Source organism: Neovison vison, chromosome 3, assembly GCF_020171115.1.
Source record: "Neovison vison isolate M4711 chromosome 3, ASM_NN_V1, whole genome shotgun sequence".
Lineage (NCBI taxonomy): Eukaryota > Metazoa > Chordata > Mammalia > Carnivora > Mustelidae > Neogale > Neogale vison.
The window spans coordinates 220681898-220708624 of record NC_058093.1 but is presented as its reverse complement, the minus strand read 5'-3'; the positions used below and the strand labels follow the sequence as shown (position 1 = coordinate 220708624).

At 55.5% G+C, this 26727-nt stretch overlaps 1 protein-coding gene across 1 annotated transcript in view; it reads right to left on the bottom strand.

Annotated features, from left to right (window-relative positions):
* Positions 1-26071, bottom strand: part of MN1 (MN1 proto-oncogene, transcriptional regulator) — a 47312-nt gene extending 21241 nt beyond the window's left edge. Inside the window, exon 1 of the mRNA XM_044244016.1 lies at positions 21120-26071. Within this exon, the coding sequence (XP_044099951.1) occupies positions 21120-24903 (3784 nt within the window). The 5' untranslated portion in view covers positions 24904-26071. The remainder of the gene's footprint in view (positions 1-21119) is intronic.
* Positions 26072-26727: the final 656 nt, after the last annotated feature.

Here is a 26727-nt window from a genome sequence, read left to right as displayed (position 1 = left end):
CCACTGATCACAAGGCTTTTCAAGCTGGAACGAAGGTAGTTCCCACAGAACCCTCTGAGATGGACGCTGCCATCATCCCCTCTTCACGGATGAGGAACCGAGGCAGAACACTTGTGACAACTACCCTATGGGCCTCACATGCTGGGGGCAGCTCTGCCAGGGGCTGACCTAAGCCACGACAGACTAAACACAGTATCATCTTGACCAACACCCAGCCATATGCGCAGTGAGCCCCAGGTTCGCAGACCATGCATCCCCCTCCATTACCCCTGGAGACCCCCTATAGGTGATGAGGACCTTTGGTCACAAGGTGTGAGCTCTGTACCATCTCTCCCGTTTCTGTGTTCTGGTGCTGTCGCCATGCCAAGGGGCAGCTTGGCCCGGGGGGCAGAAAGGTGGGGGTGCAGACTGGGCTTTATCCCTGCCGGCCACACCCACCTCTGCACCTCACTCACGTTATCTGTAAGGTGGGTACACAAAAGCAGCTGCTTCACAGGGCTGCGAGGATGCCACAGGCATGGCTCAGAGAAGGTACCGGCTCCTGCTGGGCTCTCCAGGAGCCCAAATGCTATGCTTGAGTCAGACCTGTCCTCCTACTGGGCCCCAGGAAGCTCTGGAATCAAGGGTTCAGGACAGAGACCCCAGCCCCATCCCTGCCTGTTACCAACTGGAAGACTCAGCACATCACCACGCCACTGCCCCCCGGGCCTCGGTTTCCCCATCTGTAAAGGGGGGCCATGCCCTGGGATGCTGACAGGGTTAAAGCACTGAATGTGGCCACGCCTACCCACCAGCCCCATCCAAAGGGACAGCAAATGGAGCCCAATCCCCAGCACAGAGCACAGGTGCTTAGTACCATAAATTCAACCTGACATTCTCCTAAGGGCTGCTCCTGGCACGATCCCTGGCCTGCCCCTCACCCCCTGGGCCAGCCCCACCCCCATGCCTAAAACCCTAAAAAAACGGAGTCCAGGTGACGAAGTCCCCTGACTCTCATGAACAGAGTAGGAAGCAGCACCCAAGCCCCCAGGCCAGGGCTGGGCTCCAAAGGGTTAAGTTCAGCTCTGATTTCTCCCAAATGGCAAAGACTGCCCGCCCTGCTCCCTGCTGCCTGAAGACTGACCCCTGACATTTCCACTCCCAGCCCTCCCAGCCTCACTTGCATTTAAAAAAGGGAAGGAAGAAAATTTAACCATCCACAGAGACAAACAAGTTGGGGAGAAGGGGGGGGTGACAAGGAAAGAGGGGGGGCTGCTGATTTCCTTCTGTAGAGTCCACTTCACCCCCATCCCCCCAAAATTTTTTTTTTAAAGAAAGACATAGAAGGGAGGCAGAAGGGGGAACAGGAGAATAAAAAGGTGGCAGACAAATTCTCCGGAATCACCGGGCACCACTAAATTTTCTGATTAATTAACCCTGAAAGGGGCCTCTCTCCCAGCCCTTCCTGGGGGAGGTTCTGGCTGGCGGAGCCCCGTTTGTAGAGGAGGCAGCCTCTTTGGGGGGGGATTCACTCAGAGGTGGGGGGGACAATCCCCTCTCGAGGCCTCGCTGTAGTTAAAGCCAAAGATGATAAGGAATTTATCAAACGAGATTTACACAAGGAAACCCTAATTAAGAGGTTAGTCTCCAGTTTAATTGCCTTCAAACCTAGGCAGGCAGGCCCAGACAGATGGATTTTCAGTCTGACCTCATTAAAAAATAATCATAACCAAATAGAATACAGAGCAGAATCCGAGGTCCACAACGTGGCTAACAAGTGGGGGGAGCAGGGAGGAGGGAGTGGGTGAAGGGCCAGGGCCCGGCCTGACCCACAATCCCCTCACTCACATCCCCAGGGGTTGGCCTCAGACCCCTGAGCCAGCTGGCCCTTCCCTCACCCTCTCTCTCTCTCTCCTCTCTTGAAATCTGGGCGATTCTGGACTCCTTGCTCCTTGAGGCCTTTTCTTTCCTCCGGCCTTTGCTCCCCTTGAAGCTGGCATTCTGGAATATAAATTGGAAGCATGCGTGCCCCCCCACCCCCCGCCCCAACCCCAGGCGGACGCCACATACCAGACAAAACGACTACAGGCCTGGTCATCTGGGGTTAAGAATGGTTTTTGTTTTTGGCAGGGAATGTGGAGGAGCCCAAAGGAACTGGCCCGGACATTGTTCCAGGAATGAAAGGGAGAGGGGGGTGGGGGGGGCGGGTACGGGAGACAGAGCGAACACCTGGGGAACCACAGCTGGGGATGTTTTTCTGTCCCCCAGGGACTGGCAGGCAAAGAGTCTTTGTACCAGTCTTTAAAACGCAAGGGGGACATCGATGGACCCCACTCCGGACAGAGAGGTTTTAACTTCCTGCCCACCAGCTTCTCTGCCCTGCTTCTGTTTGCTGAAACCATAAATGAATATTCGAGGCGGACATCTCCAGCAAACACGCTTACTCACAGCCCCACGGATTTGGGGAGAAACACAAGCAAGAAGCAAAGTCCCTCAGGATAAGCGTCCTTGCTGTCCCCAGTCGGTGGCCCAGGCCGGTGACAAAGTAGCAGGTAGTAGACACTGGGGCCTCTGCCAGCCAAGCACCATGTTTAAGCACCACGCATGTGTCGCCTAACAGCCCACGGAGAGCCCATCCCTATCTACATCCAGAGTAGAAACGGGAGTAATATTCTTTACGTTCTTCCTTAGCACTCTGGCCATGATTTTGAGAGATTCCTAAGATTAGCAAGGGACTGATTGGTAAATCCTACACGGACAGGGAGTCTAAGAAGTGGGTATGTAGGACCAGGGTAGAGAAAGCTCCTTAGGGGCTCCCAAAAAATGTCTGATTTTTACCTCAGATTTGTGTTCTCACGGACTTGTGTTCTCGAACACCTAAACTGTCTGGGGAGTTCCTGCCAACCGCTGTGGGCACTGTTTCTCCCCTCCATGGCATGGAAGACCACCGTCGAAAACTCTGCAGGCACATTTCTCACCGTAAGCTGCAACCCCGTAAGGCGGCCCCCACTCCCGCCTTCCCCTCGAAGGCTCCGAGTTCTTCCTGCGGGGCCAGGGGGAAGGGGGCACCCCAGAGGGGCACCTGTATTTATGTCAGAGTTTAGTAACCTCCGTGATGAGCTAGATGCTGGGTTAGTCCATTATTTCCTGTAATCCTCACTAAGACCCTGTTTAACCCCAAAAAACAGATAAGGAAAGGGAGGCCCAGGGTGGTGAAGGGATCAGTCCAGGGCAAGGCCACGGCCACGCTGTTACAGCTCTGGCCCAGACTTCCTGCACCATCGTCCTCCCTGAGGTCTGGGGCATAAATACCAGCTCCAGTGGCCACTTCAGGCACCCTGTGATGACCCCCTCGGGTCAGGTGGGCCCTGGCATCTGGAACAAGCCTCAGCTGGGACAGAGGCTGTGTCCTGGGCTACTGGGACTCAGGCAAGTGGGACCCATGGGAAGGAGGGGCAAGGGAGGATCGGTGTTGGGGCTGGAGACCCAAGGCACACCAGCAGGCCTGGCAGGATAAGGAATTCTGATGTTAATATCCGGGGCCCCCTTCCTTTCCCTCCTCACCCCAGCCCCTCTGGAGGAAAAGTCCCACCAGCCCTCCTAGATCTCAGGACTGTTGGGGTGACACTCAACCTCCAGCCCTGGGACCAGGCAGGGACGCACCCCTACCTTCAGTAAAGCCCCTTCTTTCAGTCGTTCAGTCACCAGATGGCTACTGGCTGCCAAGCCAGGGCCAGGTGCTGGGAATGGTTGCTGCTTTGTCTTCACTGTGGTCTCAACCCCTATGTCAGAGCTTCCCAGCCCTCCCGGCCAGCAGGCCAACCCCAGTCCACTCTCCTTCCACTGGCCAATTTCCGATGGAACATTCACGCAACTGTCATTTTTACCTATGCTTCCTGCATATACAAGCATATTCAAGCCCCCAACAGGCAGAGTGTGTTTGGTTCACAGCTACAGTTCTGGCCCGGGCAAGGGCCCAGAGAAAGGTGACTGCTACAAGAGCAGATGCTCCCTCCCTATGGAGGGGGAGGGCAGTCCTAGAAAAGACCAGAAAGACCAGAAAGGACCCATTTGACAGATAGGCAGACTGAGGCTCAGTCACAGCAGGCTCTCCGCCCCCAGGCCTGGGGACCCTACCCCCAGCACCTTCACCAGTGGAGAACGCGGATGGTAAAGATCTCAGTAGCCAATGATATGGCTGACGTTTGCCAGAAGGGGGCGAGACCATGAGTCGATTTTTATTTTGAGCATCTGTTGGTGAGAAATCAGCTTCCAGTCGCATCGTCCTTAGCGATCCTGAGCATGGGCTCCCATCCTGGGCATGGGCCCAGGCATGAATGTGCGCTCTGCCCTCACTCCCAGCCAGCTGCCCTGGGGCAGGTCAGTTTGCCTCTCTGAGCCTCAGCTTACTCATCTATAATACGGGGCTGGATATGCCTGGCCCTCTCTGCCTATAGCTTGTTACAATTGCTTTTTAGCTCAGAGAGTCAGGGAGGAAAGCAAAAGAAAAGCTCCCAGAAGGTAGACGCCAAGCCCAGGTCACCCAGAGGCTCAGCCCTCTACACAGGGCCTGTTGCCTTCCTGTCTCAGTGACCTCTGTCAGGCGTGGAGAACAATGCCTGGGAAAAGAAGGAAACAGAGTCTCCCTGGGCCGGGACATAAATCGTGGCCTGCCCAGACCAGGGAGCGGACGGACATCCCCCACACCCCCCACCTGCTTCAGGCTGAGCAGTCCCCTTGGGCTCTGAGTGCCTTGCTCCTGGGAAGGAGCGTACACCCGCTGCCCTCACTTGTGACCCAGATGTTGCCAATCTAGGGGAAGAGAGTTTCTGCCTCCTCAGAAGGGGCCCAGCACCAAGCAAGAAAAGGGAAACAGACATCATCTCAGAGACTCTGGGCTCAGATGTAATCGCTATTAATTGCTCATCTACTATGGGCCATCGGATCCAATCCCTCCAGGGCTCACCACCCTCTCCTGGCCCACTGTCACACTTGGAATAAAATCCACACTCCTGACTTGACGGTGATGATAAGCCCCCAGAGGTCTAGCCCCTGCCCGCCCAAACAGTCTCTCCCTCCTCACCAACACCTCTCTGCTCAGTCCCGCCGGGTTCTCCTGCCCTCACCGCTGCATCCCCTCCTGAAAGCCCATTCCTGTAGACCTGGACTCTGCTGGCTCCAGGGGGTGTAGACTGTTCGCTAGACAGGAATTCCACAAGCCGGTTGAGGGCCGAAATTGCTGGGGAGCATTTACTCCAGGGGAACTGGCAGAGGCTACAAAACAGAAACTGTATGTTTCCTCCTCCCCCAGAGAGCCAGTTGTTGCTGATGAGCAGCACACCACTGGCTGGTCCCTTCTCATCATTCAAGCCTCTTGCTCACCTGTCACCACCCCCCAGAGGCATCCCCAGTGGCCCAGTCGAGAAACTCCCGTGCCAGTCCCCTTCTCCTAAGGCTCTGTTCCCCACCCTGCCCACTCTGCATCATTCTTCTCGGTTTGCTGCTTGTCTGTCCGTCTGTCTGCTCTCCTACAACATAAACGCTGTGCCAGCCGGGGCTTTTGTCCCTCTGCTTCCTCACCACATCCCAGCACCCAGAACAGCCTTAACGGCTTCATTCACGTTTGCTGAATGCAGACACTGCTGTCACGTCTGGATTATCTTGAACCCTAGCCCCGATCCCGCACTATGGTTCAGGGATTCTCAACACCAGCGCTTTCGACCTTCTGGGCTTGGGAATTCTTTGTGGGGGAGGACTGGGGTAGGAATGGTCCTGTGTGCTGTGGGACGTTTCACAGCAGCTCTGGCCTCTACACACTAAATGCCAGGAGCGACTTCCCTCTCTGCAGCTGTGACAGCCAGGAATGTCTCCAGACATTGCCAAGGGCCCGGCGGGTGAGGGTTGGCTGGGAAGGGTGGGGGTGGGGCGGGGAGGTGTGGGGTCCTCACTCCCAGAGGAGGACCATGGCCAGGCTCCTGAGGGAGATGTGTTATTCTCTCCAGCACATAGCAGAGGACACTGAGGCTGGGGAGGCACCATGATTTGGCCAATGTGGGAACAGAAAATGACTCCCCTCTAGTTGATTCCAAAGTCCTACCCCGCTGCTCACTGCCCCCAGGGCACAAGGCTCATCGACCCCCGCAGCAACCATCTTAGAGGGGACCGAAGGATCACACCCACGAAACGGAGGCTTAGAGAGGTGAACCACCTGCCCAAGGTCACACAGAACCCAAGTAACAGAGCTGGAATTCGAACTCAGGCCTAGGCAGCCAGCCCCTCCCACTCTCACTGTGGCAGGGATGTTCTCTTCCTCTCGAACGTGCTCACTGGCGCTCTCGCTGTTTAGCTGAAGCCTGCCAGGTTCCCGAGGCCTCACCTGAGGTGCCAGACACAGGGGGTTAATATTTTATTGCCAGCTCTCAAATTGTTTATGGCCGACGCGGGCTCCTGGCAAAGTGCTCAGAGGCTGGGGACCAGCTCATCTCATGAATTCCTTCAATGAGAAGGCTGACCATTACTCACGCCTATCAGGGAACTGTGCTTTCAGCGCACAGGGAGAGCTGTCAGGGGAAGAAAAATATCACGGTGCTACCATCCTGCAGCCAGCAAGCGTGGCTGGCCGTGGCTGGCTGTGGCTGACCGTGGCTGGCCACACCATGCTAGGGCCAGCCCACCACTGTCCACTGGGGGGGTTCTGACCACCCCACATAAGGAGAGGGACCCACAATGAGGCCAGAGGTGGCTGCTGCAGGGGCAGTGGATAGCAGCCCAGCCCTGCCCTACCCAGAACACAGTAACATCTACTGAGCAAGCTCCTGGTGCCCGGCCCCAGTCTCAGCACCCGATGCACGGCCTCCTGTGGTACCCCTCCAGCCTGCACCACTGGATGGCAGAGGCAAGTCCCATGGCCTCCCTTGCTGGGACAAACAATAGCAGCCCCACCACCCTGCACATCGAAGGGTCATGCCTATGAAACATCTGGCATACAGCAGGTGCTCAATAAAAGCTGCGTTGGCATGGTGCTTCTTGGTGACAGGCAGCCTTCCAAGTAGTTGCTCCTGCATGTCTGAACTCACTGAACCCTCCCCGCCCCATGAGGTAAGAGTGATGATCATCCCCTTTCACCGATTAGGAAAAGGAGGCACAGAGAGGTTAAGGAGTCTACCCAAGGTCACAAAGCCAGGAAATGGGAGTTGCTGGAGTTTGACCCCAGCATGTTTGGCTTCAGAGCCCATGCTCTTAACCACATCATTATCATCCCTCTGTGTAGTCCTGTTTAGCTACAATCATCCCATTCAATCCTCACAATACTTCTATGAGGGGAAGCACTATTTTTTTCCGCTTTCTTGATATTATAAGGAAACCAAGCTAAGACCACTGAAGTGGCTTTAAGGTCACAGAGCTCAGAAGAGTCGAAGGGCCAGTCCTGAACCCAAGACCACCTGTCGGGCAGGATCAGGAGCTGCATCTTCCCCAAGGTCAAGAACGGTGTCTTAAACAACATCCACCTCCTGCGAGGCTGGACAGTAAGTGCCTCTGTCCTCAGGAATGGATGTCAGGGTGATTTCTACAGGAGATTTGGAGACTTCTGGTTTACGATGGCCCCGGCCCCAGTACACACAAGGCTTAACCAGGCAAAATCAGATCCTGGCTCACAAATGAGAAGGTCAAGAGGTAGTAAGGGGAGGTCGAGGCCCAGGGTCCACTACCGTCCACTCTTTGTTCTGCAACCGTGCTGTGTGACCATGGCCAGGTAGCTTGCCCTCTCTGGGCCCTGGATATTTCAGCTGGGCACAGCTATGGAGAAAGGGCTCAAAACCAGGAGATGTTCTCTCCCCATCTACAACATTGCCTAAATTTTCACCTTGATGCTAGTTTGAGAGGGAGAGCTAGGAGCACGTGTCCCAGGACTTTGACCTAGAGCAACACCACAGCTCTAATTGCTGTCCTGTCTGCAGATCGAAGTCACCAACACAAGTCTACACAGTGTCTCCATAGGTGCACACCCAGGCAGGGCCAGAAAATTGGGGTCAGCAGACACTGGCCCATGGCAGCCAGAGCAAGAAGTTCTCAAAGCCTTTCCACGATGAGGCTGCTGCAAGCTTCTGCTGGAAGGCACAAAGCCGGCCTTCGAAGAAGTTCTGAATTTCCATTGCCCCCCACAATGGCCTCAGAGGCCCCGGCAGAGAGCTGGGCCACAGAATCACTCCTTACTGGGTGCACAGGAGCTAAAAGCAACCATCTCTCACAGCTGCCCTGTGAGGGGGAGCAGGGAGCAGGCATCTGGGTCTCGGGGAGAGAGCATGGTGGGAAACCTGCCTGCGGAGGTGAGGGCAGGTGAGGGGGTGAGAGGTGCCAAGCACAAACAGCTCCAATTCCAAGACCAGTTTCTGTACTTGTGGAAACCACCAAACAGCCCCCAAGCCTACCCCAGGAAGAAGAAAGGAAAAAAAGAAAAAAGAAAAAGAAAAAAACAATGTGAACAAACCCAGCCCCTCTCCCTACGGCAGACTCACCATTTCCACCCAACCTCTGCATGATTGAACTTCAAAAAATCCTGGGCACAGGGTGGGGAGGAAAGGGGCCTGCTCAAAACCAGGACACCCCCCCACACCTTTTTTTTTTGTAGGCTTACAAAGAGATCAATTTTACTCTAAAGTTTAAAATGAAACATACCCCTGTTTGGGAAAAGAATTTCATTAGGAGGAAAATATAATATAAAAATATCCATTTAGAAAGAATGTGCTATTAATTCGTAGCACTCTATGCAGAAGGGAAAATTGCATTTTTATCTAAATGGTTTTTCTGCATAAGCCATTTACAATATTCTTTGCCTCCCTATAATAGGCCCTGCTACCATTAGTACTGGGACGACCAGGCTGAGGGCTGAAATCACCCTCAAACACATTTAATACATAACCCCTGAAAATCTATTCCAACGGGGACCTCCGCAAACAGGCCCAGCATTCCCTTTTTAAGGAAGGAATAAACGTTGCTGAGGGAGATGGAAGGCGGAGGCTGGGAGTGGGGCGCTGGTGGGGAAGAAGGGGACAAGATGGTTTAAGTTAAAAGCAAATGCTCTGGGTCTCTTGCGCCAGCTGTGAAATTGCAACTGATTTTTGGTTGCACGACTGCAATCATTTGCCTGCCTGAGTGTGTACAGACAGATGTGTGTGCTGGTATCACACACACGCACACACACACACGCACACACTCTCACGGGTTCCCATCAGACAAGCAAACAAGGAAAGGATGAAATTCAGGATATGAAAACAAACTATTTTTAAACGCTAAAGCAAACACACCAAGATAGTAATACTGCTATTTTCCCATTAAACTAAGTTTCTCTCAATTTGAAAAGCGAGAGTAATCCAAACAATACTTCCAAACAAACAGCATGGAGTCTGGGGGTTGTGGCCTCCTCCGTTCTTAACAACGTTGGGGGGGGGGGGTTAGTTGGAAAAAAACACCACTCAGTGAAGCAAAAACACAGCAGGGATGGGGTCAGCCCGCTTTGCCACGTTCTGCCACGTCCCACCAAATGTGTTCTCCTTCACAACGCCATGCCTGGATTCTCAGGCATCTCCAGCTTCAAAATGCAACACTTTTTCTTTTTTCCAAAGAGTTTAAAAAAAAAAAAAAAGTCTTCTAGTTCTTTCTCTCTTGGATTCCCAAAATAGCTACTTACTTAATACCAAATGTCGGGGAGCTAAATTAATTCATTAAAGAGATGCAGGGACTGTGATGGGCACAGAGCTGGTGGGGGGGGCGGGGAGGGGGACGCAGGCGGGGAGGTGGCTGTGATTTCGCTGCCAGGAGACAGAACGCCTCAGGCTGCTCTCTTCCGGCACTGCTGGGTCCATAAATTCTTCCTTTCAAACCAGGAGTCCAGAGATGTCATAATTATAGCTGATCCAGGTAACAGGTGTGCGCCCCCTCTGTCCCTCCCACCCCCCCCCACTCCCGCACCGTCTTCCAGATGAGCTTCTGAAAGATTTAGTGATCTTGCCTGGGGTGTCGTAATTACAGGAAACGACTCTAGTTTTAAGGGTTAGATAAAGACCCTCTCCAAATTTAAGGCCAGACACCAATGTCCATTAGACTTTAACGGGCCCACATAAAAAAAGAAATTGTATCCTCATCTCTCCAAATGCCCGTTTCCTCAGTGACTCAGGTTCATTTCAGGCTGGCTTGGCGCCGAAAACACTCCGTCCTGCCCTCGCTCCACAAAGGCAAGGACTTCATGAAAACTGATGTGTGTAGAATCAAGCAAATGGGGGTTGCGGGGTTACTCGGGAAATCATTTGCTCAAAACCATGATGGCCAAGACCCATCTTTAAAAAAAAAAAAAAAAAGGCCAATCATAACAGAAGTGGAATTTTAACCCATCATCCGGAAGTGGAGAGACAGGAAGGCTGTGGGGAGCCCAGGGAGGAAGAGGAGGGTACCCACAGACTTCGGGCCAAAGAGCCCGCACCACCAGGATGACACACGGTCCCCCTTTGATACTCAGTGTTAGGAGAGGCCAAAGCTGCAGGCTGTTTGGCTCTGTTTTCCCTTGTCCCAGCTTTCAAGACTTACACATACTTTTTCTTCCTTCTTTGGAAGTCCAGCCATGCGTTTTTCTAAAAGTTCCGCACGCGCACATCCCAGCACCACTGTTTGTCAAAGCAGCAGCACAGAGGGTGCTCCAAAAAGTTTACGATTCTTAAGTCTTCTCCACATCAGCGCTCAGCTCCCAGTTAGTTAAGAAGTAATGCTAGAAAACTTTCCAGGGACCAAGGCACCAGGAGGAAACCCACGTTCCTTGGCTGTCTCGAAGGGTCTGGGGAGGCTGGGTTTGCTGGACAATTGGGCTTTTTCTGCCTCCTTCCCGACAAGCGATTGCTTGTCACCTCTCTCTATTCCTGTCCTGGGGAGGTGGTGGGAACGGCAGTTGGGGGTCTTTATTCAGCCTTGGGGGAGCCGGGGCTCTTACCGTACATGTTCAGCCTCACGGACACGCACACGCACGCACGCGCACACGCGCACACCCCCACAATCGTAATCCCAGAAAAATGCTTCTCACACTGAGCACAAAATAAATGCTTATTAACTACACTGACCCCAAATAGTGAAATGTACAAGTAAATTAATCATGCCTCTCCCGGGGGCCTAACAGGATTACAAATTCGCCAAAAATTGACCACACAGAGATCAATAAGCTTCTACTTAAAACTGAAAGGACCCAAAACTTTGTATGAGCCTTCTTTTGGGGCAGGGGGCGGGGGTGGGGTGCAGATGGGGAAGAAACCCATTTATTTTTTCATTTCTTATGAAGACTTCTCAGGCCTGTGTGTGTGTGTGTGTGTGTAAGCACGCATAAGCAGAATCCAGCAAAAGGCATCCAAAGCTTTATGCCCAGACAATTTAGAAATAGTCACGGCATAAGGATCGTGAAATTGCTCTTGTTTAAAAAAGCCAAATTTTGGGCCACTGCCTCTCTTCCCTCAAATACTAAACAACCACCAAAAGTTACATTGCAGGGGTTGAAAATGGTCAATTTGTTTTGAGCCAATTAGGCCTCCCTACAAAAGCACTCCAGGCTGCCGATGGCTGGGCCGGGGGGTCTCCCGAAGAGGAAGAGAAAGGAGACCTGAATGTCTGCAGCTCCTTTCCACACTTGGCTTATCTCGAGTCAGGGAAATCTTCCTGTTGCTGAATTCATCACTGACTTTCGTTCCGTTTTTGCCTACCATTCAGAAAAAGGGGAAAAAAAATATACATTGTGTAGGAGGGCGCTGCTTGCGTTTCAAAGCAGTGGGACCTGCCTGAGAGGTCTATGAAAGGCAAGATTATCCCCAAAGTGGCTGGGTGCTGGGAAGGAAGCCTCAGTGTCACCTTATGGGGTCACCAGGGGAAAGGTTGCTCCTTTTTCCCACTCCCATCATCCCTCTTTAATGGAAAGGTCTGGGCTCATCTTCGAAACTTGGTGCATCAGCAACAGGCCACATGGGGCCAACTCCTCTGCAGGAGAAGGTGGCCACAGGCATATTACAAGGCCTTGACGCACCCAGGGCCCATCTGGGTCTTCATCCTCCACACGCACCCCTCCCACCCCACATCCCGTGCCACTATCTAAACAAAATAGGGCTCTGATTGCTAACAGACCCACCATTCGGCTATCAGTCCACACTGGGTCCTCCACGTCTATGTTACCCCCACAAAATCTGTGGTCACGGGGAAGCTCAAACCATAACTTGGCGTGCTTTTGCGATGGCCGACGACAGCCCCCAAACAATTCGCTCACCCCCAGCCTTGCCCAGGAAGTGTTCTATAAATGACTTCCACATTTAGAAATCATTTGCCACTCCTGAAACCCCAAGTATTGGTAAATAACATTCTGATTCATATGGACACGCTTCTTCCCTGCTCTGCCCACCCCTCTACTAGCCGACCCCCTCCAGCACCGAGAAAATACACCGCACCCGGATCTCACTCTTCCCAAAAAGAGGGGTGTTTTTCTCACAGGAAAAGAGAGCGGAATATACACATGAGGCCTGGGGGCCCTGATGTTCGCGAGGACTTTTCGAACAGTCCACGCGGCCGGGGTGGAACCCCCTCACTTCTCAGTGAGTTCCCAACCAACCCCTCGCCTTCGCGGGAAGGCTGAGCTTGGCAGATTTCAAAGAAGGCTATGTTTTCTTCGGACTCCCCACCCCCGCTCTGATCATAAGATGGTCCCTCCAAAGTATTTTATTCCTGGTGGTCGTTGCCAATCATTCAACAATACTTGCGTTCGAAGATCCAAGGGCGTTTGAAAACACTGCTTCACGGTAACTGAAAAAGGTCATCTCTTTTTGACATTCCACCCTGCCCGGGATGACTGGATGGATAGGGAGCAGGGTGTTTGTGTGTGCCTGTGTGTGTGCACGCACCCGTGTGTGTGTGTGTGTGTCTCTGTGTGTGTGTGTGTGTGTGCGCATGCAAGTGTGTATGGAGGGGTTCACTCATTAGCTGTCACCTCACGTTCCAGGAGCTCCCAAATACAACCAGGAACGCTACACTGCGGCCCTCAACTTTGGGACAGACGGGTTTCCCCAGACACGCCACGCTAAGCCAGCTGCTCAGAACGGCCCGAGACCGGGGTTTGTCCCAATGCCACTTCGGACCCGAGCTTTCAGATCAAATTAAATCTTGGTGCCCAAACTCTTTTTAAATCACTATCAGCAACGAGAAGGAAACCTAATTTTAAATCCTCAGAATCAAACGCCTCTACGAGCCACTTTGTTCCCCCAAGACAGGCTGCTGGAAGAGGGAAATGGGGAACGCGGGGGTGGCCAAGTGCCTCAACACCGGAGTCAGTCCGCGCTTCCTCCAAAGGCATGACAATCACTGTCTATTGCTGAGTAACCCTGGAGATAGTTTCAGAGACATGCCGGATAAAAGCAAGACCTGGTTCCCTCTGGGGCGGTGGGGGGTGGGGGTGGGGGATCTTCGAAGCCCTCGACTTTCCAAAGATGTCCACAGCCAGGGGCCCCGACTATGGCTTTGCCCAAGGGTCTCTCTGTTTCCCCAAACCCCTGTCCAGCACATTTCCTTCACGCAAACCAAACCCTGGCACAGATAAGTAAGCCTGCAAACCCAGAAAACCAGGGACCGCTGGAGGGATCGGAATCCCAGGGCCAAACAGTTCACGAGGAGCCCAAGATCTTCCACGGAGAGGTGGAAAGTGGGAAGGAAGACAGAGGCTTTGGGTCACACAGTGGATCCTAGCAACAATTAGGGAAGAGGGGGGCAGGCTGAGTTTGCTGGACCCCTCACCTTTAAAGATCAGTACACTAAATGACTTCTTTCTTACAAGGTGAGTGTGTTAGGATGTTTGCTGTGGGTTTTCCCATTTTTTGGACAAATCTATTCCGTGTTAGATGTTCCTTCTGGGACATGCAGAGAGAGCCAGTAGGTTATTGCGAATGCACTCAGACCTCCAAACAGTTCAATTCAATTGCCTTTATGTTTAAAAGGGCATTTGGGTCCATAAGATGATGTGTAAACCATGAAGGAGACGCACACGATCGCTATAAAGTTCTCTCTCTGATCCAGCTTTGCAAGGAAAAGGTTTTCTCAGACAGGAGGGAGAACGGGAATTTGGGATGATACCGTAGATCTATGGACCCTCCCCACACACCAACACACACACTCATTAGGTACGGGGGGAGGGAGGGCAGTCCAATGTGGCCTCATCGGGCCAAAGCTCAAAGCTATCAAGAACCCGAAACAGCCCCTCGGATTTCAAGGCACGGGGAAACCCCTGACAAGTTTCTCCACTGCCTCCTCTCCCGGGTCCTTTCCGGGTAAATACCATGTTGGAGCAGACCCTTCCTTTGCTTCCCAAACCTTGGAGGACGCTGATTAAAATGCAGACCAGCAAACAAAGCGGGCCTCGTGTCCTATCAGAATTACACCCCGAGAGTATGCTGTCTCTCAAACAGCCGCCCGCACTCACATCACCATAACTGCACTCTGCCTTTCCATCCTGGGCACAGAGTAAGTCTGGAGTTGTTGCCCCCGATAGACATGCTGTGACTCAGGCCACCTTCTCTCTCATGCTCTCCAGTAACGGCTACCCTGCTGAGGCGTGGTACCTCTTGTCGCATCATTTCAAGACATCAGAAAATGCTCAGGGCCCCCTCCTCGCTGGGCTGCCCATGGGGCAAAAGGTGCCGGGGTCCCAGAACCATCTCTTCCTTCGGGTCCCATTCAGAGTTTCCCAGGGCCCCGCGTGGCACGGAGTTGGGTACTGTCAGTGGAGCTCTAGTGTGTCAGGACACAGAGGGTCCCCGAAGGCAAGGCTGTGACTAATTCGAAAGCCTGGCATCGTCTCCTCCATGTTGGTACCAAAAGATTACAATGAAGGAGAGGAATTTCCATACATGAGAAGCAGCGTCCGCTTCCCACAACTGGGAGGGGGAGGGGGGGAGAGGAGCAGGGGGAAGGCGGGGTGGGCACCGATTCAATGATTCCTCTCCTGGCTGGAGAGTGGTGTCAGCTGAACTCAGCCAGCGAGACACCTCCATGCACACGCTCACGCACAAAACCCAGCAAGGGGAGATGCGCGCCTGCTACCAAAATACTCCAGATCAAAGTCACCCACAGCCCAGGAAGCCCAGGAGGCCGAGATTTCGCAATTAGGATCTTCAAAATCCTCCGTCTATTTTTAGGACTTGCGCTCATTCAGTCCTTTACAGAATCAGAACCTGTCAGCTAACGCCATTGAAACTGAAGGTTTAGCTCCTTTCCCCACTTGCCTTGGGAAAGCAGATTAAGGGTAAAGTGGAGGAGTGGCTGGATGATTTGATGGAAATACACTTGGCCATGCATATGTATATATTCTTGTGCAGGGGTGGGGTGTGGGGGACGGAGGGGGGCCTCCTTCACACACTGAATTGCAAGGGGCCCTGCTTTCCTCTGGTGAGCTACGGGCAGACCCCGAGCCGACACCCACCTCGGCCACATTCCTTCAAGCCGGCCCCCAGACCACTTCCTTTGGCTTCCGTGGGTTCGAGAAGGTAAGGAAGCTTGAAAATTTCCACCAAATGTCTCTCTTCTCAATCACACACTCATGTATATACCAACATCTCCGCCACCAGCAATCAAAACCCACACTCAAATCTGTCCACCCAAGTTGGGCCTAAAAATAGGCATCGTCCTAAAACAAACACATCGCTCGGCAAGTCAAAAATCCCAACTTGAGTCAAAAGGATGAAGCTGGTTATTCCAGACCCTCCAGACTGGATATTTGGGTGGAATAAACAGGGGGACAGAGAGGGAAGGGCATAAGGTACACCCACTCAGTTATGGGGGGGTGCCCAGACAGACCCAGATCCCCTCTGGCATCAGAAGGTTTGGGGTTTTATACATAATTTGCTGGGAAGCCTGGTTGCCCTTGCACATTGCCCAGACATTTGATCCCGTGACATAAAAGCTATAGCTTTTTATCCTCTAAAATTAACCAGAGGTAAATACAGTATTCCTTACCAGGAATATTTATCTCCTAAGTGCCTTTGGCAAACCAGATCACTCCCTGGGCAAAGAACGTGACCCTAACGCGACTGTCACTCAAGTGGAGAGAGAGATGATTTTGCTCTCCGCACCAGCACGAAATGAGTCCAGGAGATCCTGTGAGATCCCAAGGATACGTTCAAGTTTGTCCCGCCAGAGCGGGAAGAATTTCCCTCCTCCAGTTTCACCTGGTCCTCCTGGGCTATTTATTAAAGATGTATATTTTATATCAGCAGAGAATATCAGGTAACTTCTTGGCAAGGGCAGGATCTATTTTTCAGGACCTATTAAGATTTTCAGGCCCTATTAAGATTCTTTGTGGAAATTTAAATACCTCTGTCAGGCAAACAAAATCGTATCAGGAATCATAGAATTTCATTGCTAGAAAGAGCTATCAGATTAACCAGCCCTCACTCCCTTCCTAGAAACCTCAGTAAAACAGAAGTACATTTCAACAGCTCCTTACTTCCGGTCTGAAGGGCCTCATAAGAAATGTAAATGAATTGATATTAAAGAAAGCGATCCTTGAGGAAAGCCCTTGGATCTACAAAAATTGTATCTATTTATATATTTACATATATATGTGCAACTATGAACATGGGTCAACACAGATATATCAGAAGGCAGCAGCTGCTTAAAAAAACAGTCAGAAAAATCGAGTGGTGGAAGCCATTAACAAGTTCAACACCGATAAGCTTCAAACCCTCAAAAATCCCTGTCCTTTATTAATATTTAGTAGAAATGTATAATTGCAGATGTACGCTAGGTTGGGGTTTTATGACGGGAGGCGGGCAAAGGAGAGAGAGACGGGTTTATTACAACCATGAAATATTAAACAAGCACCAAAGAATAGTAGTAGTGCATCCAGAACTAGGCAGGGAGCAAGCAGGCCAGAGCGTCAGCTCTACAAAGGGGGCTCCTATCTGTTTACATTGCCCCTGATTAACACCTGCAAAGTTTTGAGTTACATCTTGGGGGGGGGTGGGCAAAAGTCATCAGAAGGCATGCAACCCATGCTGGGTGATTTCGCAGGGAAATGGGAAGGCAAGGCTCCTTGCCTTCCCGAAACAAGCCTGAGTGAGCCGAAAAAATTTTCTCCACGCCGCCGTGGGGAGTGGGGGAAACTACTCAGGAAAGAGCACTGGGGCCTCCCTCCTCCCCCAAGCCTGCCCCCACGTCTAAGGAAACTCAGTGTCCAAATGCTGCCTGCCCACTCTTTCTCAGTACTGCTTACTGAGTTCCGACCGGCACACTCCGAGAGGCATAAAATTCCAAAAATTTCTCCCGCATTACTGTAAAAATATCATCCTTCCAAAAAGGGCAGGATTGCATGCACAGTGTACATGGAGCCCTCTTCTATTTCAATGTGTGCGAAGGAACGTTTCTGGACCGCTCCAGATTTCAGGACAGAGAGCAAGCCACGGAGTGGAAGTTTGGCAAGGATCAACTTAGTAAGGAAAACAGTTAATTCAAGTTTTGAAAATCGTCAGGGACAGGAGGGGGCTAAATGGCCTTTTTCAGACTGAATACCCTCTTATCTACAGTTCCTCATTTTCCCTCCTTCTCTGTTTTGGGATTCCTCCACAGCCACACACCTATTACCAAGATCAGTGGACGATTTTGCCAACTCCTCTCAAATCCGTGTCGTCCTTGCTGATCTAACAGATGTCTGAAGAGGGCCAAACTCAGGCTGGTTTTTCTTCCCTCCCCATCCCTCCGCACAACTTCACCCTTTCCCACCCCCGCCCCCAACTTTGTGCGAACAGAACCTCAAGAGGAGATGAGGAGTTTCATTATATAAAAGTTGTTGGGTGGGTTAAGAAGTCAGGAGAAGCATAATTTCGAGAAGCCCGCTTACCTGGTTTTTAAAAAAAAAAATCATCATCACACGTGATTCGGGCCTGGCCTTTGCCAGAACTACAACTTGCCGTTTGAGTTCCCTCCCCTCCAAAGGACATCTAAACCCCATAAGACAATCTGGGCACGTCCCACCGACTACACGGCTTGTGCGGGTCTGAAGACTGATCCGTTCTCACCAATCCGAGCACAGATCATTCTGTTAAATACCGACTCGTACTTTGTCATCGGAGCGAAGAATTTCAGAAACGGTGTTAATATTTAATCACATTAGTACTGGCATGTTTTACGGCGTGACAAAATAAAATATCATTATAAAAACGGGCTTTGCCTGAAAGGGGGTGGGAGGGAAGGGGTTGGCTGGGGGCTGGGACCTCCAGAAGGGATGTTCAAAGCTGCTGGACACCCCGTTTCGTGGCCGATGGGCCCACGGGGCATGTGTTTAAGGACAAGCAGAACGTTGTACTTTAAAATTTTTTTTTCGCCTCTATTTTGAAGTGGCACACTTCACTGATTTTCAGCCAGGGGACTCGGGGGGCTGTTGAAGGCTCTGTGTACCTATTTATACAACATGTACAGATGGAACTGCAGGGTGTTATCATAATGAAAAGTTTAATCATCCTTATTTACTACCAGTAAGGGAGCAGGAATCTGATGCAGATACCTTATAAAGCCTTAACTAGCAGCCCCAAGGCTGCCGAAGCTGTGAGTGACCTCAATTCGGGGCTTTATCTAGGAAACTGCCCTTCCCACATCACAGAATGGAAAACAAAGGAGGTCAAGTGGGTGTCCCTGCGAGGCTGCTAAGGAGGCCAGCCCCGCAGCCCGTCCCAGTCCCCAGCCCATCCTGTCCTGAAAGAAGTCCCTGTCCCCCAACCCCTGTCCTCCCCCCTGGGCAAGGGAGGGCTGCCTTTAGCTTACAGGGCGAATCAACCCTCAAGTGACTAGCATCTGCTTCCAAAAAAATATTTTCGCTCCTCTGACTGTGATAATGAAACAAACAAAACAAAACAAAACGTATCTTTAATGACATCTCTTCGTTCACAGGCTGCATCGTTTTTTTTTTCCTTCCGGGAAGGAAGGCTAGGGGGTCCCCTGGCAAGAGGGCTCTGTGACACCTTTTAAAAAAATCTTAAAACCACTCGATTCCTCCGGACCTCATCTACGAAGAACCTTCAGAAGGCACACAGGCCGAGGGCTACTGGTTTTTCTATATTAATTCTCGAAATCAGGGGCTCTTAAGAAACTTTTCTCACCCTATTTTGGCCAATATGTTCTTAATTACTGGGAAGGGGGAGGGGGGAGGGGCGGGGGAGGGGCAGCCTGGCCAAGCCAGGTAGAAGTGACAGGGGCTGGGATTTGTGCTAACCAGCTATCGATCGGGGTAGGATCGAGATGTTGTGTACAAGAAAATAAAAGAGACTGGGGTGGGGAGGGTGGCTGAGAGCTGGGCAAACAGGATGCTATGTCCAAGTCTATTTTAAAAAGGAAGGGGGGGAAAACCAGGGAGAAGAAGCGGAGGGTCCCAAACTAACCAATTTATGGCCTTGCCTGGGAGAAGCCTGGAGAATGCTGATGTTGGCCGCAGGGTCTCTGCCGTGCATGCTAAGCAGCAGGCTTCAAATGAGAGAGCAGCGTCCCGGGCTGGGCAGTAGGCGAACAAAGAGAAAAGCGGGGAGGCCGCATTCATGAATTAGAAAAACCTAAGCGGGAACGCTACCCTGGACGACGCTACCCAGGAAGGCAGGCAGCGGTGAAAGCCGGCAGGCAGCGGTGAAAGCCGAAAGCTGGGAGTTCTGAGCCACCCAACTCCGGGGGCCGCGCTTCCCCTCCCCCCTCCTTCTTCTTCCTCCTCCTCCAGCCCATTCTCCTAAAACCTACCCGCACCTTAAACTCAGGGGCAGGAGGCCCAGGCCAAAGAAGACACAGAGGAAGAACTCTAAGAGAGAGCAAGAATCAGAGGATGTCTGTTTTTTAAAGACAGGTTCAATGGGCAGCTGCTGGTTCCATGGTAATAGTCAGCATCCCCCCACCCCCGCCAAATCTAGGGAAGGCATCAAGGGTTTAAAAGAAAAAGGGAGGAATTGTGGGGGCTGGGGGGTTAGTGAGGGGAGAGGTATGATATTAATTTTAAGAAGCAATTATGTGTGGAGAAAAGAAAGGGCCCGTTAAAATGAAACGGTTATCTACTGCAGTCCCATCCTCTTACGATGTAAAGACAAAATTGTTATGACTTTAACTTGCAATGGCGGTCCCTTTACTAACCCCCACCCCACCCACCTTAAAGGCCTCCAGGCCTGGTGGGGAGGGAGTGCTTAGAATGCAAACAAGAGCTGGGACCAGACATCTGTCACCAAAGCCAGGCGAGATATTGACAAACGCGGGTCCTTTGTGTCTTAAGACTATATATCCATAACCCCATACACAGACGATGCCGCAGCTGAGTAGTCCGGTCTCCGCCAAGCAGAGACTCCACCCCAGCCCCAGCAACCCCCCAACCCAAATGTCAAGGAGATGCAATCAGGAAAAGCCTGCCTGCCTCCTACAACCAGACAGGTCTCCAGGTTTCCAATGAAACCGTAATAGTTAAGAAGAGACAAAACAGCTATTCATTAGGAACAAATGTCAAATTAGGCATTGCCTTGGACTGATGCTGCTGACACCAGTGCCTGGTAACTTTTTTTTTTCTAAAGATGCTGGCACATGGAAGGAAACTCAAGCTGGAGGTTGGCTTCCTAGGATAAGGTGGGAAGGTTATTAACACAACTTCCCAGGTGTCCTGCCAGGAAAGTAGGGGGGGGGGTGTAGAGGCAGGCACACAACTCCCACAAAGTAGAACCAGCCCGAGTGTTAAGGGTGAGGAGTGGTCTTGGTGTGAAAGGAAAGGGCCTGGCCTTGTCCTCTGAGCACCCAGCAACTCAGCTGAAACTTGGTAAAGGGACCCTGAAATAATGCCCACAGGGCTGCCATCAAAGTTCCGACCTCGGTGTGGAAATAGAATCCACCTGATAGCAGTGCCTGGCGGGGAAGGGTGGGGAATGGAAGTGGGGGGATCTGCCCACAGAGTCCTTGCTGTAACCAACGGGGTGGTGTCCACCTCTGAGCTGGGCATTAAGAGAGCCTGGGGCTCCTCCTAACCCCAAGGGATCATCCCCTCCAATTGACCACTCAAGGCTAGGCTAAGGCCTGCAGTGGGGGGTTGGCCTCCCGGCGGGAGATGAGATGGGAACAAGGGCATATACCTTCTTTGCTGTTGGGGTTCTGGGGTTTGGCCTTCTCCCAAGGCGCCAGCGTCTTGTCGTCGTCTGCGCCGTCCACCAAGGCCTTGTCGGCAGGCATGTACCAGGTGGCGCTGTGCTCTGCCATTAGCGAGTCCAGGTCGATGGTGCTCATGGCGCTCTTAACCGCCTCAGAGCAGCAGCTGCCCAGCTCACTGTCACCATTCTGCGCACCAGAGGACCCAACGGTGCACTCACCCTTCTTGCCACCCTTGAGCCCCAGGGGCTGGTCCTCAGAGATGCTGAACTGCTGCCTCTGCAGCTGGATCTGCGCCTGGAGGATCTCCAGGGGGTGGATCTCATCCGGGGGTGGTGCGCCGCTGCTGCTCGTTGGGGTCCGGACCTGCTCCAGGCCTGGCGTGCCAGGGTGGCCCGCGCCCCCGCCGCCGTAGCTGTCAGGGGTGGAGGTAGAGGTAGACATGATGCCCAGGCCGAGGGGGGGTGGGGGTGCCTTCGGTCCGTGCTCCCCAGTGCCCACCCCACGCGGAGGGAGTTTGGGCGAGCCTGTCACCAGGGGGCTCCTACTCGCTTTGGCCAGGGCTGGGGGGTTGTCGGAGCTGGATGACACCTCGTCCTCGTTGGCGTAGCTGGTGCTCACCTCGTCGGAGGCAAACTCGCCCACGTGGGGCGAACTACCGTCCGACTTGGCTCCACCGTCCAGGGAAGCCATGAGGTCCTGCTGGTCCCCCAGGAGCAACTCGGCCCCCTTCCCCCACGACGGTGACGTGAGCGCTTTCTCGTGAGGCGTAGGAGCCCCGCGAGCCTCGCTCGTGGAGCTTCCCCCGACGGCTGCGCCCGGTGCCTGCTGCTGCCCTGGGCTCACCCCAGGCGCGCCCCCACTGTCTGGAGCTGCCGAATACTTGTCGAAGAAGGTCCCAGGGCTCACGTGACCACTGTCCCTTTTTCTTCGACCCCGTCCCCGGCCGCCACCCCCGGGGACCGGCTTGCCGTCGTTCCCAGACGTGGACTCCAGGGTGTAGTTTGGGGAGAGGCTGGTGCCGTCCCCCTGGGCAGGCGGGTTGGGCGGCCCTGGGGCTTTGGAGCCGCTGTTACTAGTCCCCGACGGGCCTCCAGGCCCTGGGGCCCCAGGGGCAGTTCCTCCGGGGAAGTAATCCGATCCCGGGTTGCCGGCCACAGCCGTGCCATCGGTCTCGTTCTGGCTCAGTTTCCTCTTGCCCTCGGGCGGGTTCTTCTTGTTGAAGGTCACGTTGAGGTTGGGGGCCCCGAGGCTGGCGATCATGTTCTGGCAGGCGGTGGAGAGTGCAGCCAGGCAGCTCTGGCCGAACAGGTTGTCCTTGGAGCTGGGCTTGTTGAAGGAACCCAGCGACAGCGCGCCCAGCTTACTGGCCGAGGTGCGCTGGCTGGACTGGAAATCAGGCTGCGGCGGGTAGGCGCCCCCTCCGCTGCCACCGCCCGTGCTGCCGCCGCCCCCGCCCGCGCTCGGCGGCGAGTTCACGCCTGGGCCGCTGTGCGGCGTGGCCTGCCGGTTCGCTGCGCTGAATGGGAAGCCAGGCTGGCCCCCGAGCGCTGGTGCGGTGAAATCCGGCGGCGGGGGTCGGCGCTCGGAGGGAGCGCTGGGCAGTCCCACCCCAGCCCCTGGCGACTGCAGTTGGCCCAGACCCGCCAGGCTGCCGCCGAACTGCAGGCCGGGGGAGGGCAGCGCGGGCACGTGGCCCTCTCCGGGCATCCTCAGCGGCTCCTGCAGAGGGCCACGGAACAGCACTCCGGAACCACCGGGGGGAGGGGGAGGCGCCAGGCCCGGATCGTGCGGGCCGCAGTCAGCCGGCAGGCCTGAGCCACCCATCCTGCGGGGCAGCAGGTCCCCCGGCGGCGGGTGCGGCCCTGGGAACCACGCGCTCTCCTGAGCCAAGTGAGGCGCCTGCTGCTCAAAAGTGCCCAGGCGCCCCGCGCCCGCGCCCGCGCTTTCGCGCTCAAAGTTAGGCTGGCCCAAGCCGCCCACCGGGCCGCTGTGTACCAGGCCGCCCTGGCCCACGTCCCCAGGGTGGCCTAGCTGGGCCAGGTTGGGCTGGCGCAGCCTCTGCTGCTGATTCCGCGACGCCATCTGCTTAATCATGAGGGCCGCGTTTTGGCGCTGCTGCTGCTGCTGCTGCTGCTGCTGTTGCTGCTGCTGCTGCTGCTGCTGCAGGGACTGGTGGTCCGGGGCAGGATGCTGCAGGGGTGGCCCTGAGGGGAAGCTGTCGGGCACAGGCGGCGTGAACTCGCCGGGTAGGCCCGAATAGGCGGAGGGCGAGAGGTGGTTGTCCAGCGCGCCGTTGTGCATGTTGCCGTTCCACGAAGCACAGCGGTCCACTCCCGCGCTGCCTGGGAAGTCAAAGCGCGGCCTCTTGGCCACATTCATGTAGGGGGGCGCGTCAAAATGCTGCAGCCGCTGGTTGGGCGCCTGCTGGGGAGGGGGGTGCTGCATGTTGAACACGGGCTCCGAATACGGGTGCATGTTCCGGTTCTCCAGCCGATGGATGGGGTACTCGAACTGTGCGTGCTGACTGGGCAGCATGGGGCCCCCGTCCTGCAGGCCGCCGCTGGGCGTGCCCGCCTCGCCCTGCTGGGGCCGCGGGAGCGCAGGCGGGCACGAATTTTGTCGGACCAGAAGCCCGGGTGGCGGCGGCTGCGGCTGGGGTTGCTGCGGCGGCTGCGGGGGCTGCTGCGGAGGGGGCGGCGGGGCCTGCTGGGGAGGCTGCATCAACGGGTGCCTGGAACCTACTCCCGGCTCCAGCCCCACGGGCATCTTGCGGGCCCCGCTGAATCTCTCGAAGAACACGCCGTGCTGCTGCTGCTGCTGTTGCTGCTGCTGCTGCTGTTGCTGCTGCTGCTGTTGCTGCTGTTGCTGCTGCTGCTGCTGCTGCTGCTGCTGCTGCTGCGCGTGCATTTTGGATAAGCCCACCATGCCTGCAGCTCTGGGCATGGCCGAGGCACCCGGGAAGGAGCTCCCGGGAACCTGGCGCCCCGCCGCATAATGAGGCAGCTGCCCCTCGGAATCGGAGGGCGAAAACAAGTCGAAATGTCCCGAGGGCGCCTCGCCAGGGTAATTGTATTCCAGCGAGTCGACGGCACCTTGGTTCGCCACCCTTCGAGGCTCCAGACTGTGGGAATCGGAGCCGCTGGAGGTGGGCAGGCCGTGAAAGGAGGCGGCTCGGTTAGGGCTCTGGTCCAGCGGCAAGCATGGGGCAGGCACCGCATGACCCGAGGCGCCCGAACTGTGGAAGTCCGGGAGGTTCCCGGGTCGCTGCGGGCCGAAGCTCTCCGGCCCCTGGCTCTCCGCCATGTGGTCATAACCCTCCGCGAAGGGCGGCTGGCTGCCCAGGCCGCCGGCGGCGCCGCCGTAGCCAAGTAGGCGACCCCCGTGCAGGCATGAGGCCCCTGGGTCCGGGCCACCGAAGTTGCCCCCAAAGTGGGGGTGATGTTGGTGGGGGTGGTGGCCTCCCGGGTGGCCGTGGTGCGGCTGCTGGCCTCCAAAGAATCCGTGCACCGGCTGCGCCTGCAGCCCCCCCGCGTGCAACTCCGAGTGGCCACGCGCGTGGAAGCCGTAAGGCTCCATGTTCATGCTCAAGATCGGGGGCTCGCCCAGCGCGCTCATGGCAGGGTCCACGGGGCCAGGGGGTCCCCCCGCGTGGAAAGCCGGGGCCTTAAAGTGGGCATTCATGCTTAGTCCGGCCTCGTTAAAGTTCCTCTCGCCCTGGCCAGCGTTCCTGCTGTTGATCTGGGGCTCGAATTGGTCCAGCCCAAACATACTTGGCAGGGGGCGGGGGGATCAATAGGGCATGACAGCCTGCTCTCCGCGGCGCGCCTCCGGCCAGCTAAACGTTCCGGCCCAGGGTTGGGCGCTCTGGGACGCTCAGCACCGCGGGGGTGCAGTGCGCACCGCCACCTCGCCTGGCGTGTGGAGGCTGGGGGTTATCAGCTCCTCTCCCGAAGCTCTGGCTCTGCCGGACCCGGGCCTCTCACATCTTGCGGTGCCGCGGGGCCTCGGGGAGCCGTGTTGGGGGGCCCATGCCCCGGCGGTTGGCACAGCCGCGGGTGGGTTTGCGCGGAGGGGAGGGAGCTGCGGGCGAGTGGAGACAAAAAGTTAAGTGGGGGGAAGGAGGCGGGAAAAAGGAAGGGAAAGCAGAGCGATCACCTTCTTAAGTCCGATCGGGTCGGGTGGGAAGCCCCAGGACGTCTCCCGAAGCCTCCCGGAGTCCGTGGTGGAGCTGCTAAGGGGCCGAGCAGGGAGACCTTTCAAAGCCGTGGCTGGCGCCCAGGCATGGACAGAACGGTCCCTCCCCCCTCCCCCCCGGAGTCCCCGCGCTCCGCAGCCCGAGCCTCCGCCGAGCACGATCCGCTCGCACAGTCTCCGTCGGCCCCGAGCAAGCGGCTACTGCTTCTTCAGCGGGTCGGAAGGCTGGAAGCTCCGCTCGGCATCACGGGTGCGGGCCCTGAGCCGAGGGCGCAGCTGGGCTGGCGAGGCAGCAGCGCCCGGGGTTGGAGCCCAGGTTTGAGGGAAGGCGCGGTTTCCCTGCTCCGCGGCGGGTGCGCTGCACCCCGGCGCGCAGCTTCGCGGCCACGTCCGCCGCCTGCCGCTTCTGTCCTCGTCTGTTCGGTCTCTGAGTTCGCGGGGTCTCCGCGCCCGCTTCCAGGCGCGGGCGGGCAGCGAGTCGAGAGGTTGGGTCGCTCCGAAGCTCGGGTTCCCTGCCTCCAAGCCGAGGTGCTTCACGAGTCCCCCTCGGACCCGAGGAGGGGGGCATACGCGGGTTGGGGGGCCAGGCTAGGCGAGCGGGTTGAGGCGTTCCGGCTACGCTCTAGGAGCCCGGAATGGGGGGGGCGGGGGCAGTCCTGGGGGGGTCCGCGCACCCCTCTGCTGGCTGGAGGGGGGGGCTCTGCGTGGGGCGTTCCGAGGGTCTCGGCTCCCCTCTCGGTGTCTGCCTCTCGCCCAGCGCCGGGAGAAGCAGCAACAAGTTTTGCATTTCAGCAATCAATTTCAGCCATTACATTTGCACCAATCAGCGCAGCCCGAGCTCCGGGCCCGGGGCGGGGCTCGCTCTTAAGGTGGTCCCGGTTGCTGGCTGCCGAGGCCCGCGCCATGAACCCGCACTCCGCTAGCTCCCGGGTCCCCCGCGCGGGTTTTGCCTCGGGGTTGACACCAGTGAGCTGGGGGGCGCGCCCTGGCCTCCCCGCGCATTGGGCTGGAGGGGGCGCAGGCGGAGAATGGTGGGATCTTGGCTTTGTTCACCCCCTCCCCACTCACACAGTTCCCAACTCCCCACCCCTAACTGAAGAGAGACCTGCGGGTTGGGCAGGGGGCGGGGAGGTGGGCGGTAAGCGGTGCGGGGCGCTTAGACAATAGGGTCGCCGAGCAGAGCTCTTGGACTCGCCACGGAAAGTCGCAAACAGTCAACTGCGCTTCAACCCCGGGGCGAACCCACGGTTCTCCACCGCTGTCTGCCTACTAGTGGCAACCCAAGTTAGCCGGCCCTCGGACTTTTCTGGAGGTGGAAGCAAACGGGGAACCCCGAAGTTAGGGTTCCGCTCGAAAGGCCCGGGCGCCTGCTCACTCCTCCTCACTAGGGCGCGCACA